The 20994-nt window shown below is 41.7% G+C and overlaps 1 protein-coding gene across 1 annotated transcript in view; it reads right to left on the reverse strand.

The window, feature by feature from the left end:
- The window catches only part of cdh23 (cadherin-related 23), a 126189-nt gene that overhangs the window by 96523 nt on the left and 8672 nt on the right, over positions 1-20994 (reverse strand). The window contains exons 4-5 of the mRNA XM_046070202.1: positions 2394-2588; positions 2163-2291 (exon numbers count right to left, since the gene is read on the reverse strand). Coding sequence (XP_045926158.1) covers positions 2163-2291; positions 2394-2588 — 324 coding nt within the window. The remainder of the gene's footprint in view (positions 1-2162; positions 2292-2393; positions 2589-20994) is intronic.

Consider the following 20994-nt stretch of genomic DNA (forward strand, 5'->3'; position numbering starts at 1 on the left):
CCCCCCCTTTCCCCCCCCCCCCCCCCCCCCCACCTCAGCTCTCTCACTCTCACCCAAGCAAGCTGCCTCCCATTGATCCTGCAAATTGTGTCTAAGGCGTGTTTATGCTCCATTTCTGCCAAAGCATCTCCTGTCATTGACCAATTACAGCAGAATCAATTACAAGCCTTTTAGAGCAACTGATTCACACCAATCACCAGCTGGGAGGGAAACACACACACACGCACGAAAGATTTAGGGACATACTAAGAGAGAAATAAGGGACAGAGAAAGCAAGTTAGGAGAAGTGATGCTGAAGTAATATGAGCAATATTCTTGAGCTGTCCACACAAGTGGAATATGTTCAATCAACCGTTAAAGATACAATCCCCCACTCCTGCAAACACACACACACACACACACATATATACCAGTACATCTCCCAAAACTGAAGCCAACCCAACTATTCATCCCTTCATTTCTAGCTATACAGTGCATTACCCCGCAACACATTCTTCTTTTCTCTCTTTCTCCTCATTGATTTGACAGCCAAATTGTGTTTGTCCTAGAGGGGGCTTAAACGTCAGTCCTCACAGCATGGATTCACAGCTATAACAGCTGAAAACCCTGCCCTGTGATTTCATCTGGGGGGGGAAAAAATATTTTCTTCTACTCCTTTGTCAAAGTTTTCTATGGATGACGGGTTGATTGGCTGGAGAAAAAGAGAAAGACAGACACAGAGAAACAAACAGGGACTGAGAGAGACAGAGGCAGAAATAGGGGGCATTTTTGTATGTGTGTGAATGTGTGCACACTCACACCTTTGAGAAATGACCTATGACAGGGATCCAAGTTTGATATCCCTTTACGTGTAAATGTCATGGGCCTTGAGAACAGTTGACACTCGTTCCGTCACTGTACGCCCACGGCTTATCACCACCCAACACTGCCTAATGAAAATGACACATGCCTGTTAAAATAGCACGAGGGAGTCAGAAGTCTGTGTGCGTACAAGCACAGTGGCACTGTTGGCCTGTATTGCGGTGTCTCACTGTCGTTATCCTTTCTGTGTCTATTGTGGGGTCAAAGGGGCTCGATTACAGATTTTGGTTACACGCCTTTTTTGACCTCCTCCTACAGAGTCACAGTAAGAGGATTATACACTGCCCCCTACTGTTAGTGGTAAGAGCTACATCACTCCTAGGCAGTATTACTGAGGCTTAACGTTGCTCAGCTGCTGTGAGAAATCTGGTATCCACTCACCAATGTCAACTTTGTGATCCGCTCTTTTTAACTCTCTCCTCTTTATTCCGTTCTCTAACTTTTTCCTCCCTCCTGTCACCTTGTTCCATTTCACCCCAACATCCCCTTCTCTTTCTACCCCCCCCCCCTCCTCTTCCTCCTGTTGTGACCTTCCTTGTGACAGTTGATGAATCAGAGAGTCAGGGAGACACCGGGCGTCGACTCCGTCACGCCCCGTTAATATGCATGCAAATGTTGCACTTGACATTTCTACTACAGCACGAGCAGGCCTGGGACGAGGTATGAGCTGGGTGGGAGTTCGAGTGGGGGAAGGCTGGGCTGGATGAATCAGGGGAGAGGAAGAATAGAAAGAAGGACGGACAGTATTATGCCCCTGTGTGTAATTCCATCTCTACGAGTGGAAACGTCAATAGCTGGACCATTAGCCACCTGGGAACCTGAGTTTAGAGGGATGAGTCAGGGGAATGAACATAATAGCGTACAGGGAAACAGACACTCAGTGTATTAGATACCCATTACAAACCTACTTGCAATAAAGACAAAGGTACGGTCATGGTGAGACTCCACTGCTTAATACTTCACAAACACAGAGCACATGAAGTAGCATTGTGAGATAAATCCTATAGCCCCAGTGACCTTTGCTTGAGGCCTCCCATCCCTGAAGCAGGATTGTAAATCTCCAGCAGTAATTACAGTCTCCAACACCTGCAGTGCTGTACGTAGGGGCCCGAGACTGAGTTTGGGTGTGTGCGGGCTTCTCTTTTAATAATCAAAGAGGAGTATGAACACACGACAGGAGGAGCTGGGGATGAGCAATGAGGTGAAAGATAAGTGGAACATGTTGGCAACAGAGATGGATGGGAGGGTAAGAAATGGACAGATTACAGGGTTTCACATAAAAGCTTCATTCTAATACTGACCAGGGGAACGTCCTCCTCTATGTTGGTACTGTAGGGCAGATTGGTGAAAATAGGGTCCATGTCCTGGACATCAGTGATGGAGATAGCTAAGTTGGAAAGCCGGGACAGAGGTCTTGTTTTGTCTTGATCCTGATAGATACAGAAACAAAAGTTCAATACGTGCATTTGCCTTAATTTGACTGAAAGCATTGGGTCTGTGCTAATGTTGAACGGAAATTTCTGTGTGCTGACCGTGGCGTTGACAGTAAGCTGGTATGCTGAGGTTGTTTCGTAGTCCAGGGCTTTGATGACTGTGACGATGCCTCGGGCCCCGTCGATGGAGAAGAAGGGAGATGGCGGCTGGAAGGAGAAGAGAACGCTGCCTCCAGTGCCCTGGTCTGGATCTGTGGCATTCACCATGAACACTGATCTGCCCACCGGTGTGTCCTGAGAGAGACACATTCAAGCATACACACACACACACACACACACACACACACACACACACAGTGTTGGCATGGAGTACAGGCAAACAGCGGGACAGACATGATCCAAGAACATGTCCTGATTTACAAGGTAGCAGAATATTTTTGTCATTATTACAGTCAGAAATGTTCATGATGAATAATATACTACTGCGAAAAGGAGAGACTAAATATATGACCTTTATGTGGTTTACACAGAAGCCTTATCTAACTACATAGCCACAGAAGACAATTTAATTTAGTCATAGTTTTTGGAACACAATGTCCTAGTTGTGACTGTGAATATGCATATTCTTTCCCTGCAGCTACTCCCCCAAATCATAACTGCAAATAACAATGCATTCTTGGTCAAACTAGATAAAAAAGAGCAATTCTTGCTTGCATAGTTAACATGGCTGCTTCGATCACTCGTGATTGGTTTGTCGGCAAAGGGCTACACTGAGCAATTCTTCAGTGGCTCCAAATGGCAAATGGTAGAGCATACACAGTGTGTTCTTACCATTTACCATACTGGAAACCAACTGGACAAAAGAGGAGAAAGAAGGACAAAACAGGTGAATGAATCCAAATGCTTCTGGGTACGTGCTCACTCCCTCTCCCTTAAAGCAATATTTTCCCACAAAATGACAATTCAGTCATCATTCACTCACACCCACACATCTAGAGGCTTGTAAGACTACAGTATCGAGCTGGGCTTTACGTCAGAGCAGCAATGAGACAAATTTTGAAGCCACCTAGCAACTCTTTTACTTTAAACCCCTTCGAGGAGACTTTACATTTGTTTTCCAGCTCTAAAAAGACAGTATCATTAACATTTCCTCACCGTGTGGTGGTCCTACAAACGTCAATCCTCAACTGATATGGGGGTGAAAAGATAATGACTAAATTTTCATTTTGAGCTGAACTTCTGTAATCTCTTCCTGTGCATGGAGATGGTTTCAGAAGAGTGACCATGCCCAGCTGGCAGTTTAATTTGGACACACATTACACATTTATGGCATCTCAGTTAGGCAGAATTAAACACTCCTGTCTGGTGTTGTCTGCCTCACTTTGTGACTTCCTCTGATAAAACATATTTTATTCTCACATTAGTGCAACTTCAATGGTATTGGGATGTCCTATTGTTGTATCCTGCTGTCTGTAAATATAATCCTTGCCTATCTGTGTTGCCCCCCAAAATTGCCTTGGGTATCTAAGAGCAAGGAGTTAAGAAATGTCAACTGGGCAAAAAGGCTGCACAAGGCCATATCAGAGCACTGTTTGCCTGTGTCATGGTCAGTGTCGAAACCTGGCAAGAGGAAAAAAGAGGTGGCCATATAAAGTCCCCAGGTATTGCAGAGCAGCTTGTCTCTAAGTTTGAGGAACATCCTCATTAATTGGAATTTTATCTCAAAACAGCCACGCACACATAATTAATAAGAAATGAGAATTGTGAGGGGAGTACGGGAGGTATTCTAGGTAATATTACTGGAAAGAAACACTTGCACAAGGCCACTATTCTCTACCTCTCTTTGTCACTCACAGACTCTCCTGCGGGCGCGCACACACACACACACACACACACACACACGCAGTCCACAGCCTTGTTTACTGCAGGGGGAGAGTGTGACCACATGGGGAGGTCATGGAGTTGAACCGAGTTGGGCCCTGAGCCAAAGCTAAAGTGACAAAGTAAGAGAGCAGTTGACCCCACAGTCTGTCTGCACTGGTCTCAGGGGGAGTGTGGAGGTGTATTTGCATATGCGTGTGTGTGTGTGTAAATACTACCTTTTGCTTTTGTCATAGTGTGTCAGAGTCTATAAAACTGTGTGTGTCTGTGTGTGAAGGTTGGGTTAAACATGTGAATGTTTGTTCGGACAGTATGAACATGTGGGTTGAGACAGTGTCTGTATGTGTTTGTAATTTATGTAACAAAATGTGTGTGTCTGTGCGTGTGACTTAAACCATTACCTGAGTAAAACACAACAACATAGCAGCAAAGTAAGGCTTCTGTCTGCTGTTGCACATCCACTTCCTCAGTCTCTCTGCTTCTACTGTTCTACTACCTCAATTTCCCTCCCTTACCATATTGGTCTCACACATGAGCAGTGCTGGAAACTGGTCTGTCTGACAAGATTACAGTAAGACAGAGTAGAGAGATCCAAGTAGTGTAGCTGTAGGGGCAGACGAGGAGAGCAACAGATATCACAGGGCTCAGTTTCTCAACCTTGGAGTTGGAACCAGAATTGTGTCATCTTATGTATGCAGACAGGGTTGCAGGTAATTTCTGAGACTGATGTAGTGAAAGATAATATTTTAGATCACTATAAGATTATTTGAAAATCAACATTGCTACCGGATATCGGGATTTTTCCTGCCCGTTTGGATCTTAAGCGGGTAATCCTCAAACACCTGTTCTTAAGTTAAGTGAGGGTTTTGTTTAGTGCTGTGGGATGCCCTTCAGATTGTCAAAGTAAAACATCACTTGCAGGAAAAAAGAGCAAAAGCCAAAGCAAGAACTAGACTTAGAAGACTCTTTGTTAAGTCGGTCAGTTTCCCATATTTTGCTAACTGCTCACTGAGAAACTCGACTGCAGCACTTAAAGTGCAGCTGAAGCAGACCTCGTCGATAGTTGCTGAATGAAGGGAACATAGTTACTAATCCACTCCCCCACAACAATAACTGCATTTGAATAAACATCTAAGCTGCTTTTCTCTGACATATTTATTATGCTTGTCAAGTTGTCTGCTTACGAGAGAACTGGAAACACCTGTAAAGGTACCCCACGGCCCGCAGTGTGACACTGGAGTGCAGGCACAAATGAAATGGAAAAACATACACAAAATCAAACCCTAGGTGAATTAATTAAATATTCCTGCTTGCTTTGCTTGTTTGTGTGTGCACAGTTGTATACCTGTATGTGTGACTGGCATGTGTGTCTGCTTTATCAACTTTGCTTTGATGTCAAGGAGGCAGTTTGACAGTTGAGCATTAGGTGGGTTTGTGTGGAGAGAGTGTGTGTGTGGATGTGATCTGGATGTGTGTGGAGAAAGTGTGTGATATGATGTATCATTTTCCTTCCCTAAAGGATGCCAGTTTATATCTATCTCTACACAGCAGCCTGTGAAACAATGATTCATTAACACCGCCTAGTGTCAAATGCCACAAGGTTCAGTAAATAACGTCACACACTCGAATAAGTACACACACACACACACACCAGTTTTGATCTGCAAGATTTGACAGTGCCACGGTGTTCAAAGCAGTTCAAGCAACAACAGTTCAAAGCTTTGCTGAGACGCACAGATGACCAACTCTCCACTGTATGTGTCAGTGTGCCAGTGTGGTACTTCAGAGGTTAGCAGGCTTGGCTGTGTGCAGGTGAAACTCATCTTTGGGCAGCTATTACTGTTGACTCTGGAGGCTCTGATGCCTGCAAACAAAATCCCAACCATTACCAATTCACCTTATTCATTCTTATCTTCTTGTTTTCCCTTTATCCCCCCAGCTTTCAAGGTCATTGAATGCTCCATTGGCATAAGTGGTGCATTTCAGTCCTAAGAGAAAAACAAACCTAAAACCTAAAGCAACCTATTTAAACAGTTGCCTTGGATCATCAGCTTCTTAAGATGAATTTCTCTGCGTTCCAGCAGTCCACCACTACACTGAGCACCACAACCTTTCAGCTCACCGTAGAGCTGAGAGAGCAACGAGCCTTCAGACACATAGTCTCCAGGTTGGCCTTTTATACCTTCCACTGGGTTTTAATAGCCTCGCTATCAGGCCATTGACTGGACCTCTGTGACGCAGATTACAAGTCAATGTGGGTGACCAGGCGCAAAACGCTAGACAGTGAATCCTTCCATTTTTATTATCCTATAAGACTGTCCAATTACTTCTCCATAAAGAAGTCAGATAATAAACAATGCCCAGCAAGGACTGGAGAGACCATTGGCTGCTAAACTATGTACCACTGCATACCTATTCCTTCAAAAGCGCTAAATCCAATTGGTTAGCCATGGCTCATATTCCTGTATATTTGCCTTGACAGTGCTTTGCAGCTTTTGAATAAATGGGGGCTATTTCCTATGGAAAGCAGAATGTTAAGTGAGAGACAGTTGGAGAGGGAGTTCCCTGCTGTGTCTTATCTGAAGTGCACTGCAGGAATCACCCTCTCCTCCCTCTGAGAGGTACTACTTATGGAAGGATAGGAGTGTACAGAAAGAGGAGAGACAGAGATATAAAGTAAGTTTTTGGAGACTATTCAGACCCCTAGTTGTGTTTTAAACCTGAGAATTTATTTTTTTTTTGTTCATGATCAGCTTTTATTTGATCATCATTGAAATGTGTCCAGAACTTGATTAATGGCCACCTGCGAACAATTCAGTAGATTGGACATGATTTACAGGCACACACCATTGTGAACAAGTTCCCATAGTTCACAGTACGTACAATACCAGAGCAAGAAAGCCCTTAAGTCCACGTAGAGGTCCACGATAAGTCTGAAGATAGCAATAATATGGTATTGTGTGTTGTTTGATTGTGATGAAGTAATATTTAAAATAAAAATAGAGTGAAGGAGTCTGATTTCTTTCCAAATCCAGTACAGGCACAAAAGGAACAGCATGGATGTCAGAAATGTGAGAGGAAATGACAGACTACAAGCTGTAAGGAAGGAAGACAGACAGTGAGAGAAGAGAAAGAAAGGGAGGGCACAGATATGAAAGTGAAAGCCTGTCACTAACAGCCATGAGACATCTCTAATAAAGAAGGGAGTCCCTATTCGCTTTTAACTGCACCTCTGCTGTATAACATGGTGGTGTTGCTATCTCCACTGTCTCTTCCGCCTTGGGTTGTAGGAAATAGCTTGTCTCCTGTGGATCAAATTTCAGGTTCAACAAGACAGGGAGACTTCTGGGGCCCTGAGACTCAAGGCTGGCCAGATTTCAGGACATCATAGCCCAGCTTCTCTCTGGAACCCTGAGGAATGAGTCCACTGAGGGCTGGGGCTTTAAGTGTAATGGATTCCAGTGGTTAAACATCAGCTCTCTCCTCTGGGGAGTCCTTGAGGGAGTAGTTGCCACAGTGTGTGATGATTCTCTGCCCAAAAACAACTTAGTTTAAATAATTTACGCCACTCTAGTGATGGAAGAACTGAAGCCAAATACACACAGACTACAGTGTAAAGGCAAATTATGCACTTCAGGTGGACAAGCTAAAAGCAAAATGAGTGTATGATTTGTAAAAAAAATAAAAAATAAAAAACAAATTGAAAATCATCCAATCACAACTTTTGCAATGGAGAAGTAAGTACAATGCGATTGAATGCATAGTGAGAGAGGACAGCAAGATAAATACATTTATAGCATTCTACATAACATAGAAAACATTTCCATTATCAGCCTGAATGTGAAAGATCAAGGATTGGAAACTATAAACACCTTGCACTGGTAGCATGTCACTGTTACCCATTAAAAAAGGACTGCAAAAGTAATACTTCTCCTCTACATTCTCTTCTCTCTAGGGAAATGTAGATTAGTCTCCATCAGCTAAGGAATTTATGCCATAATGCCTTTATTTTTTCAACAGTGTGGAGGATAAACAGGGTTCCATCACAGCTGGTTAGTATTCTTCTGTTCATCAGCTAAGTGCATATTGGATGCATTCATTACCATTTTTTACAATCAAACTCTTACAAAGTTAAGTCACTCCTCACAAATGACAGAAAACAGCCCTAAGTACTATATCAGATCCATGCTAGCATCCCTCTCCATGCCTAAGCACTGTATTTGCTCTGGATTTTCTATCTATGATATTTATAAACACAGGCACAGCATTGATTTTGTGCTCAGAAAACGTCATGTATTCAACCTGAGATTTTCTCACCAAAAAGTCTACTGGTTGTTGATGATAATCAAAAGATGCCGCTCTGCTAAATACCGTTTTGTTCTATTGATTGTGCCTGTGACAGATTGAGCTTATTTACTAATAAATGCAATGGACCACACTCTCACACTTCTGTAAAAACTGGCATGTAGTTGTCTCAGTGTTCAGGCTTGAACGTGTCTCTGTGACAGTGGTAGGGCTTTTTAAGTGCTACCCAAGTAGCCCACCTGAATAACACTCCCACCACATTTCTACCAGTGGTTCATAATCCCATCATGCTGTGTGGCTGCTCAAACCTGTTAACATGGGCACTGAAATGAAAAACAGGTTCTGCAAAGTACACAAGCTGCTCAGGTAGGCAGTGGGGCCTGGACGAGGCCCTGCTATCAGTAGGCCAAAATACAGGTAGGTTCAGCCCTGCCCCCTGTTGATTCAGTAAGAAATGGCAGTCATGTCATGCTATTTCTGCCATTTGAAGCTGACTTTTTTTGTTCTACCTGGTAAAGGCCACTGCAGATCCACAGACTTTTGAGTACAATGTTCTGCTCTTATTTTGTCAGAAATGTTAAAGACATGGTGATTTGCAGGGGCAGCGCCCTGGCTTTGGCCCCCTGCTGCTCACAGCTCCAGAGGCCCAGCTGTTCACTACAATAGAGTCATGATTACACACCGCTCGCAAGGTTCTCAGTTCCTCCCCGGCTGTCTGCTCTCCGCTTCCAACCCAGCAGGCATGTGATTGTACCAGCTCTGCTCACGCTTTCACTGCCTGCCTCTCACAACCTCTGTCCCTTCATCACTGCCTCCCACATGTGGCTCCTTGCCACACTGCCGTTGGCATTATTCTGACCTATGTAAAAGAATGTACTGCAAATGAAGAGGGAAAAAAGCAGTATGCATAAGTGAGAGGTAAGGGAAGAAAAATATGTTAATTAAAAAGGCTTTATACATGCGTGCAAAATGTTACTGGGACTTCATTAAGTGGTGTTAACATGATGGTAAAAAGACACCAAAGCAAGAGCCCAGCGAACAGCTTAACAGCCAATATAAATCAATATGCAAGGTCTGTAGATTACAATAGAAACAGAGTTACCGCTAAGCTACCAGCTACCTGTACCTGGTTAATCAGACCTGACTGCGGGTTTAACTGATTAAACAAACTTAGCAGGATTTGAACCCAGCTGTTGCAAGCAGCAATGGTACACAATGGCCTGATATGCAATAGAAAACCTAAACTCAGCAACAAAATAGCTTTCCACCTCACCATTTTTTAATTCCACCTCATTTTCGTACGGTACCTTGTGTATTCTCACTTACACATCTCAGCGAATGACAAACAAAATGCAAACAGCTGACAAAAGCCCTTAATAATGGCCAAGACATGTTTAGACCTGACCTTACCATGACACAATCATATCATGTGACTGAGTGATCTGGAATAAACTGCAGGGTTATGCTTAAAAGCAGCCAAACAAACGAAACAATTAAATTGTAGTTGTGTTTAAAGTCACTAAACAGTAAGCAACTGTTCAAAACAAAAGCAAGTGTAGGGACAGCTATATCAAAGAAATCAGACTATTCCTTTAAATTGGAATTCAAATGGTCAGTGTAGTCTTCAAAACTATGTTATAAAAGGTACACATTTTCATATTGTGGGAAATGCACAGGGCTCTCATTTGAATCCCCCAAATGTCTATTCCATGGTTACACCCTTGCTTACATTCCTTTAAAAATGAAAAATATTGACCACAAAACTACTGCTAGAAGTCTTCTTCTATAGTATTTTGTTACTTTTGTTTGGACTTTGTTCAGTAAATGAATCTCCTGAATTGCATCCTCCTCGCCTTTGTCTGCATTTGGGCCCACACCTCCACTTTACCTGCCACTGCACTCAGCATTCCCGTTACAATATATAGATTTATAAAATATTTGAACTACACAACTACTTAATGGATATTTAACAGACTGTTGTATATAAATAGGTCAGGTCAGGGTGCTGGTAATGATTTCACAGTGTGCAGCTTTGGCAGAAGCAGATGCTGAAGCAGGTGAATCACGAGAACACTTAAATTAATCATAGAGGTGACACACAAAGCCATATTTCACATTTGAAATTAGCTTATCAATAATTCACTGGTATTGAAACAAGACTAAGTGTCCTTCATCTACAAGGCTCCAATAGTAAATGGGGAAAATTATCAAAAAATGATTTATACTCTGCTGAAAAGCCAGAATGTGGTTTAGCTTACTGTGAAACTGTTTGAATTCTCCAAATAAACATGCATGGTATGTGGAATTTTTATTTGTGTATTGTCTGTGGACCTCTGTACACATATTATTCCAACTCATGCTTGCAGTACTACGGCTTTAGGACATGCCAGAGATTACAGATGTGTCAATTACTGAGCTGTTCAGTTGTTCTTAATCCAAACAGATTAGAGAAGACCCAGGAAATCCCCTCAAAGGAATGAGATTCACAGTCCCAGAACTATGTATAGCATCATAAATAAAGTAATATCTAACCACTCAAATGTACTGTATGTGGATGAGGCCATCTTCTGGCTTAACATACATTATTTCTTGCAAAGACACCTCATGGAATCAGCCCTCTGATGCAGCAATGTCCCTAGAAAAATGAGCCCTCAGGCCCATGTGGGTAATAATAACTTTAAATCATATGTCATAGTGAGAACATCCCCAACCCATTAAGACATTCATAAAAACTCATAAAAGGATATCTGTCATTACAATTCCACTCATGGCAACAGTTGTGACCGAGGTTCCCTTAAAATACCAACTGAGCTGCAGTACTCTTGCATGCACTTAGGATATTGCAATGGACACTGTGCTTGGGGCTGAGGTAGGGGTATGAAACCCACCTCATAAAGCCCTTCAATCTCAGCTGTCCCAGTGGTAAAGCATAGGTGGCTGACGCCATCATTGCAACCTGAGTGTTGAGTGTTATCTGGAGCTCAGTTTGAGTTTAGAAACAGACTAACTAAGTGACAACATGCAATCTGCTGATAGGTCTGCCTTTCAGTGGTTTCATTCCAATTCCTGAAATCATTCATTCTTGGTTGTTAGGGATCTTTACTCTGAAACTGAGGGTTGGCATCTGTGCAAGCACTCGTTGTGTGACTAGCCAGTTGTCTATGTCTAGGTGCCGCCCAGTTAAGGTGGAAATGAAAACTTATACAAATTAAAGCTAGTAAACATAGCCTGTAGAACATTTTTGTATACTGTCAGAAAGGCTGAGGCAGGAATGTGTGAGTGTGGACCCAAAATGCAGACAGTGGCGAGGCGGATGCAGTTCAAAAAGGTCTATTAAGGCTTACGTCTGAGCATGAGGTAAGAGTCCAAACACAGGTGTAAAGTCCAACAAAGGCAGAGTACAAAGTCCAGGCACGGGTTTAATCCAACAAAAGGCCAAGGTAATCCAAACACAGGGAATGGTCCAGAGAAACAGAGCACGAGGCAGAACACTCAATTTCAACATTCAAAGATGATGACACCACACACACAAGCAGGGAGGGCGATTAAACACAGGTGAGACCCATTAGGAATCAAGGAAACAAAGCTAGACAAAAACACCAATCACCAAAATTACAAAATGAAACAGGAAGTAACGCTACAGACAATACACAAGGATCTATGTAACTAAAAACAGAAAACAAGGAAGCAATGCTCAACTAACAAAACCTAAACAAGAACACAGAGGCAATGGGTAAAACAGAAATGGACATTTAATAAAGTAACAGAAAAACACCTCACTCAAATCCAATGTCGTGACATACGTATACCTAACATAGCGCTAAGCAGTGGTGCTTCAGCAGCTCAGCAGCTAAAGAATGAGAAGAGCTGATCTTAAATAAAGTGTAAGAGTTACGCCCACTCTTTGAGACTAATAGAAATGTCCCTACAAATGACAGTAAGTGAGAGCAGGTTAAACCCATCTGTATTTCCAATCTCATGTCAAGGTGTTTTATTCTAACAACTGTAGCTCTTTTTATTGGATTGTGATTGGTCTTGTCACAAAATCAATTGTTCCACTGACTGGATTGGCAATACTGTTTGTATGCACTTCCCTCACATAGCGGCCATTCATTTTCTTCTTCCCTAACAGCACTTAGCCTTTTCCTGGCAATTCACTTGACCTCCTGTACCCAATCAATTTCTGTTAAACTGGTCAGGAAGACATAATACAAAACATAATATGGAGCAAGCCTTTGTGTACTGTACAGAAACTGACTGGCAAAAAATGTCACGCATTATAACCTCCTTGCATTCCATCTTGCTCTTGCACTGTTTTCCTCTGTGTCCACTCTGTGGCCTGGCTGAGCGATGGGCGATTTTCTGGAGAAGCACTCAGCCGAACAAAATGATTCCACACCAACGGACAGCGAGAGGAGCCACTTTTGAAAGGCAAGGACAGCCATTGCATTTGTGTGTGTGTGTGTGTGGGGTGGGGGCGTACGTGTATTCACCATGTGATGTGTTCCTACACTGTCAGGTTTAGCTCCTTAGATTTAAGACTTTTTGTTAAGAGCAGCCATTTTGTCTGGTACTCCCTTCTAATGTTTGGTAAAGTAGGGCATTAAGACAGAATCAATGTAGCCAATGGAGGATCTTGATGAGGACAAGAGCACGGTGTTAGGAGTAATGCGTTACAAAAGTTCCACAATTACAGTAATGTATTGCATTCTGCTGTAACACAGTAATATAACGCATTATCAAAAAATATCTGTATGTACCCCTTACAATCTCAGTAACGCATGTTACAACGGATTTTAACACAGAATTAAGTGGTGTTTTGTTTTTTTAATTCACTAACACCGAGAAACATTTCGGCAGCAGATAAACAAATCCATGACTTAAAGAGTAACGTTATTTCCTGTTGTGGGAATCTGACGGTCGAGACTGTAGGCAGGGTGCTAACTACGGGGCAGCTCGGCTCCTTTTAACAAGACGGTAGTTCCCCTGACGGATCATGCATAAATGGATTTCTATAGGCTGGTGTTTGTGTTTTAACAAATTACTTTCATGATCAGAGAGGCTGCTGTCAGCTCATCCTGACCGATCCTGTCGGAGTTTTGGGAGATTAAAATAATCAATGACGGTATGCTGCTGTACCTAATGCGTAAATGCGCACAGCGTCTTTCTTAATGAGAAAACGATTTCACCCCCGCTATTAATCAGAAGGTTCAAATCAATCAAAGAGACCATCCGCGGACATAACTCTGCACATCACTAGAACCCACAAACGTAGAACATCTTACTCAGAATACATCAGAATAATGCGAACATTAAACAAAAGTGAAAGTAACTTAAAAGTAGTGTAGAGTATTACAATTCAAAGACAGCAATATTGTAACATTAATTAATCTCAAATGACAGTAACTAGTAATCTATAATGTATTACATTTTGGAAGTAACTTGCCCAACACAGCAAGTGGTGTGTGTGTGTGTGTGTGTGTGTGTGTGTGTGTGTGTGTGTGTGTGTGTGTGTGTGTGGACAGGGCATTTTATCAGTAGAGAAAAGAAACAAATAACATCTTAATCTCCTGGTCAGTCTTCTCTCCAAAACTGCCTAACCCCAACCTCCCTGTCAGAGCTCATGGCTGACTGCCTTCAAAGAGCTGGGGATGTTTGTTTAAATGTAAAGGTAATCAGGGATCCACAGAGCCAGATAGAGGTAGACAGAGGCAGATGGGTTGATCCCAGGGGAAGGGTACAAGGACAGGCCACATCAACAAGTCCTGCAACCTCTCTCTGCCAGTTGCGGGAAGTTATCCATCTCAATTGAGAATACTAAAAGTGTGAGAAAAACAATTAGCTTTTGACCTTTTTTTTAAATATTGGTACCTGCGGCTATGTTGGAATTTGAGGAGCATTGTCCTCTTGTTGTTTGGTGCCATTAAGCAACCCCCTTTCAAAATATTTACTACACAAAAGACTTTAAAACAGAATGAAAACTTGCATGCAGAGGCCAGTGGAGTTCAAGAATTCAATCTTGCAAGGGCTCTACAGTGCAAGCATCTCACTCATATATGCAAGTGGAAATTACAGTGTGCAAATGTGAAAAAAATATTCTATTCTAATAACTTCACTCTTATTAACAAAGCTCAGTATACAAGGCATTCAAGTGGCAGCATCTAATTTTTAGCCAACTAAACGATCAACGCTTTCGCCGGTTAAAATGAAAAAAAGCACGTTGAAGTCTGTTCCCTCCTTGAGCAGTGTTTCCCTCCCCAGTACCATATTGCTGCCCTCCACAGTAGAGTTAGGTTTCAAACGCTGTTTGAAAAGGGATGCATTTGTGAAGCACAATGAATCTCCTTAGTTAGTTCCACGTACATTTTATGTCTCAAAATTCTTTAGTAATCTCCTAGTAAAGTCACTTTGCCTGTGTCTTATGCACACTCTATTTTTAATGTTGAAAAACAAGATGCATTTATATTATTATTTCTCAGTTGCCCCTAAAAATATATGTAAGCGTAGAGCCTCACTACTGGCTCTCCAGTTTACAACTTTCAAAATATTACGCTAGAGGCAGATGCAGACCTAACAGGGCAGAACAAATGTCCAGGGATGGAGGCGATCAAACTTGGATTTATAGGCATACATATGAAAATATATACAGTAAAGATATACTGTACATGTATGTTCTTATTATGAACTGGGTGGCCCTCGAGGAAAAGTCACATCGACATAAACCAAAGAAAATGAACTACCTGATGAAAGACCCAAAAAGGTAAATGATTACAAAGACTGTTTGCTTTTCCACCTACAGAATATCTCGTTCTCATACATATTTTTTGTCTGTATTTCTCCACTCTTTTTTAAGAAGTCATTTTTTAAAATAGAATTAAATGCAAATTAGAGTAGAGCTGATTATCATATAAACGGCTGTTGCCTAGAGGGGCAAGACACTCTGGCTTTATTTATTTCTTTTTCACAGTTCCCAATAAAAATCTGACTTTAATCAGTCCACACTTCCTTTTAAAGACATAGGGGAATCAGGGACCAGTTGAAGCAATGCATGTTTATATATTTGCGTATGTGGGCAGCTTGTATTTGTTAGCAGAGGCAGAGAGATCAACCTGCAGCATCCATAGACTTATACAGCTTCATTCGCATCATGTAAACTTGTGCACACTACATGTTTTTACTGTATGTTCATTATCTTTTACTATTCACCTGTAAAGGTACACAACTGGAAGAACATTACAAAGCTCCACAATCCAAAACTGAGCTTTAGCTGTGGATTGTCTTTTTATGATGGCTGGATCATGTTTACAGTCATTCACCAGTGCAAGTGGTCTGATTTGAATTTACTGGGAGTGAGGGATACATGGGGGGGGGGGGGGGGGGGGGGGGGGGTGGTATGGGAGCAGAGGGAAGAGATTTAGACAAAGACAAAATAGAGAGTTTGAGCAACAAGAAAACAAGCATAAGAATTTTAACTTTGTATTAGATGCCTATACTTGAATGAAGGGTTAATTATCATTTTACTAACCTGTGAGTAGTTGTCACTTAAAACTTAAAACATGTCACTGCAGCCAAAGCAGCTAGTCTATGCTGAAAACATGCACAAAATGTGACTTCTGGCAGTGTTTTAAGTTTTCATCAGATGTGTTATTTCTGACATAAACGCTTTTCTGTCCTTTGACATGGACAGATGTTGTAGTCTTCCTCACCATCTCAACTACTGTAATCTGCAATGTCCCAGAACAGTTTGGCCAGAACACAGGGGCCAGACTCCCCAGATCCCAAAAGAGACCGTATTGCTCGTTTTTGGCATCTTTAAAACTGCCTTGCGTGTTACACACTACAAACCCCATCTAAAGCCATTGATTTACATATTTGGTGCTCATTTGTATGGGGTAGCATGATGTCTCAGTTCACACAGCAAGAAGGTTTGAAACCACCGGTCAGTGTTTGCATGTTGTCATCGTGTCTCTCTGGGTTTCCTCTAGGTGCTCGGGTCTCTTCTTGTCTGATAATCACACAGAATTGCCTTTTTGTTTTCTCTATTATTTAATCTGACATTGTGTTCATATTTGTCATTAAGTGTTTGGAGGTATTATGCCATAACAAATTAATAGTGACTAACACATCCATCTCATTGACAGAAAATTAGCTGTTGCTAGGGTGAGTTGACTTAATTTTTGCATTTTTTCTCAATTAAATCAACTTTAACAGCTTATATAGCAGCGTTGATCTCATTCAATCTTGTCACCACTTTTGTTCTTCTGAGGTCTGAGGTCCTTTCACAGTCCTAAGATATGCAGGTTAGATTTATTGGAGAACCATAGCGCTGACATGAGTGTGAATGTGTTTGTGTGTTTATACAGTAGGTGCTAGCCCTGTAATTGCTTTGCAAACGATCACATCGGTGGAATCGGTGAAAAAAGAAATTAATTCACTGGTCTTTTGTAATGTATTGCTTTTATCCAGAGTGGTATTTCCCTCATATCTCAGTAATCCTGGTTGACGCTCCATGGTCTGCCTCTTTTCTTTCTACTGTCACTTAACAAAGAAAACACCTCGGTTTAAAAGCATTATCTAAACACACTTGATGTCCGAGGATAGACAGTATCAAATGCTGTACAAATTGTAAAGCCCCCAGAGGCAAATTTGTGATTTGTGGTATTGGGCTGTTTAAATAAAATTGACCTGACTTCAATGTGCTAAATATGGCTCTTCCTTATGTAACAGCAAATAGTTATAACAAGTGTACTGTAAACAGCACATTCTCAAACTAACTATGCTGCCCGAGTTGCTGTCGAAGCCATCTCATCTCAGCAACATCACATGGGATTCAATGCACTCTCTGCCGTTATTCAATAGACACCCTGCTCTCTTTCTCGCACTGCCTTTCTCTCTTGTATCCTTGCATGTGCTTGTTTTAAAGCCTTTTGTGTGTGTGTTTTCATTTCATTGTGAACTCTGTGCCCTTGAATCTCTCCATTCTGCAGTCTGGACCTATAGGTACACTGCGCTCTATCAACATCTCTTTCTATCTGTAGCCTCGGGCATGGGGTATTGTGAGGGCAGATGGGGCTCTACTTCCACGAGTCTTAATGTCTCAGATGTCTCTCTGCAGACACACACACATACACACATGTAGAAATATACATGCTTCCCATCCAATGCATAATTCATAGACTTCAAGCAATATGTCCGTGTACATATATCCAGGCTGACTTTCTCCTGCACTATGACCCCAGGTGCCTATAATTTCCCATGCATTATTCCAGTGCTTGAAAAGGACAATGTGTGTGTGGTTAAACTCATCACTACTGTCTCTAACTTTCTGCAGAACCACGACCAGAGCATTGAAATGAGTGTTTGATGGACAAAATAACATGGACCACTGAGATATGCATTAGTATGCCTTCTTTTTATTTTCAAAAACAAGTGTCGGACTGAGAAATAAGGAGAGGGAGAAGTGATAGGCAGACAGATCAGCCTACTAGAAATTATGAGCAATTTGAATATACGATTCTAATTTCAATCAGCATCTAACAATCTGCCAAACATGTTTGACTCAAATGCTACTTCACAGCATTTGACTCTTTGCTAGCCATCTGTTCTGGTCAGAGTCAATAACATTACCTCAACTGATAGATATATGATGCTTTGGCAAGATAGAATATATATTGCCATGCCAGTAAAGCATATTTGTCACACATTTGCCTCCTCTGTACTGTACTGGATTACATAGAATAGATTGCATTGTTTCAGTTCATAACACCATGTCAAAAGCAAGTCAAACACAGAAGCAAGAAAATCTCATTAGCTTCAGCTGTACAAAAGTATTGATGGCAGTCTAGCAAGTGATGGACCTAAGAGATGGTTAACTACTGTGGACAGTTTTATCAGTGGAAGTCTGTGTTTATATGTACATACGTATATGTGTGAATTGAGACATGGTCTGTGGTGCAGCTATGGAGTGGAATATCTATGGGATAGTTATATTAAATTTATCACTGTGGCTACAGTATGTTTTCAAGTCTAGTTCTTGGGAATATTAAAAATATGAGACAAGTATTGTCTTATATTGGTAGCATGTTGCAAAGTAAACACAGTAGCACACTTGCACACACCAACACCCCGCCGATCGCATAGAACAGAAGAGAACTGAATTGATCTGACGTGAACTGAACTAAATGGGAAAGTCACATACAGAAAGACAAACAGATCTGACCAGACTGAGAGCCTCAACAGAAAAGCAACGGCACTGCTGGGGTCCGTTTGCAATCACTTCATGTAGCTCTGCAGCAGGGAAGAGTGGGGACAGAGAGATAAGCAAGCAAAGAAAAGTACTGCATGTAGGAAGAAGATGGACGCACAAGTCAAAAACACTTGCACTCTCACTTTATTACAGCAAAATGTACCCAGTGTACGAGGTTTAGGCTGTTTGCTTATTGTATGATGACAGATCTCTAAAAAAACCACTGGCAGCACTAATGGCACTGATGCAGAATGGCAATGTGTGTAATCTTCTCCTGTATAAAGTGATCATTACATGGCAATCAGTACCTCCTACAACAAAGCAAATATCCTAACCTGGTATTTCAGTAATTTCATTACCCTTTCATCTCTCTCTTTATCTCAATTAGTAGAACGTGATGTCAAGTTAAATTACGTCTTGCTGTTGAGACATGACAGCAGTTACAGAGATCTCAACAAGAAGTGTGAGGATTGACTGTGTCTTTGATAGTCTCAATCCCCTTTGCTCATGCAAGAACATTTTGTAATAGCATTTTATTGATTCATTTGTAGTGACGCCGAAGGTTTGTATTGGTGGTGGCACTTAGCTGCCTCACACAGTTCTTATAAAGTATCTGCATTATAATCCAAAAGCCTCTCTTCTGCCAGAATTTCTCAATTTCATTTCCTCTCTTGCTTCCTTCTTTTTTCTCCTCCTCTTTTAACCTACCCTTTCTATGAGCCAGGTCCTGGGGGGGCCTAGAGGAAAGAGTGAGGGAAAGGGGGAGAGGAGCGGTCGAACGCTCAACTCAATTATACATCAAAGCACTTATGTTGGGGACACCACAGAAGGGGGAGCCGAGAAGGAGGTGGAGAGGAACATGGTTGACGACGAAAGGGGTTTTACGTGGATGAGGAGGGACCTTGGTGACGGTTGCTGGTATTATGTTAGTTAAGTGTTAGTCGGCATTAGCGTGGGAGGGGGTGGGCTGAATTTACACAGATTTTTACTCCTTGCGGATGTTATCCTGTAAATCCAATGTTTTCTTACTTTGCTGAAACTCTAGGCTGTTTTCTGGTGTTGGCTAGGGTGCTAGACATTATTTCCTCACCTGCGCCAGCTTGGTATATTGGTGACTCGCTGTGCATCAACAATTTTATATATTACGCGCATGCATGAATCCAGGGCAGCCCCCCTGCTGAAAAGTTGGTGACTACAGGGACATCAAACTTTGCTTAACTTAAGAGAAAGTTGTGAGAAGAAATATTGACTTATCTGTTTCTTTCTGACACATGTCCAATAAAATGGAAACTACAACACACCAAAGACTCTCATCTCAACAAAGAATATCTCAACTATATTTCAGTCCATAGGTTTGGTAATTGAGCAAAGTTAAAAACCTACCAAACACCTGCAGCTGAACATTGCATTACAAATTTGTATGCTCTGCTGTAGTCCCTGCTGAAAGAAGAAGCTACTGCACATACTTTTGTACATTATTCCTTGTTCATTGAAACCAAGCCAATGGATTAAATGGGCTACACCAGCGGTGAAGTTTTCAGATTGCAACCTGGTGTGGGAGCATACTTGGAAACAAAGCAAAACACCGGGAGACAGCTTCACACAGCATGCTGAAACTCATTTAAAGTCCCATAACGTTACAGTAACATTTTTATCAGCTTGATCTAATCCAAGTTCATCGCATGATAACGCTACACTGACTGCATTTAGCTGACATGAAACATCAGCGTTAGTGCCCCTGCCCCTTTTCAGTAACTATTTGTGTAACTTTCACCAGAAGCTCAGCAATGTGAGCACAGCTTAATGTGTTGGCCGATAACGAAAACAGTTAGTTAGCTTGACTGAATACTATAAATGAGATTGTTGCCACACTTTACAACAGTTAGACAGTAACTTTACTGTAGTGAATGGGTCTTCAGCAGTGTTGTTGCATTATTGTATATTTTGTGAATCTCGTATGTTACAGAGACTGAGATGGTGAAGAAGCTGTGTTCCTGAGTATTGGTAAAACGACAAAAAAATCTGAATTGAAAGTTATGAAGAGCGGTTATGAACAGTGGTAGATCTGTGCTAACCTTAGCTGGCTGCACAGCCTTGCATCACTATAAACAAATCGCTCCACATTTGCATTTTACTGTTACATCATTTCTTGCAGGCTAAGGATAGTAATATGGATATGCAACTGTAGTATTTCGCACTGGATAACGCAACTACTTGGCGTTAACTGGTGAGGTAACGTTATCTAACTTGAGCCAACTAAAACACAAA

The sequence above is a fragment of the Micropterus dolomieu genome, linkage group LG15 (assembly GCF_021292245.1).
Source record: "Micropterus dolomieu isolate WLL.071019.BEF.003 ecotype Adirondacks linkage group LG15, ASM2129224v1, whole genome shotgun sequence".
Lineage (NCBI taxonomy): Eukaryota > Metazoa > Chordata > Actinopteri > Centrarchiformes > Centrarchidae > Micropterus > Micropterus dolomieu.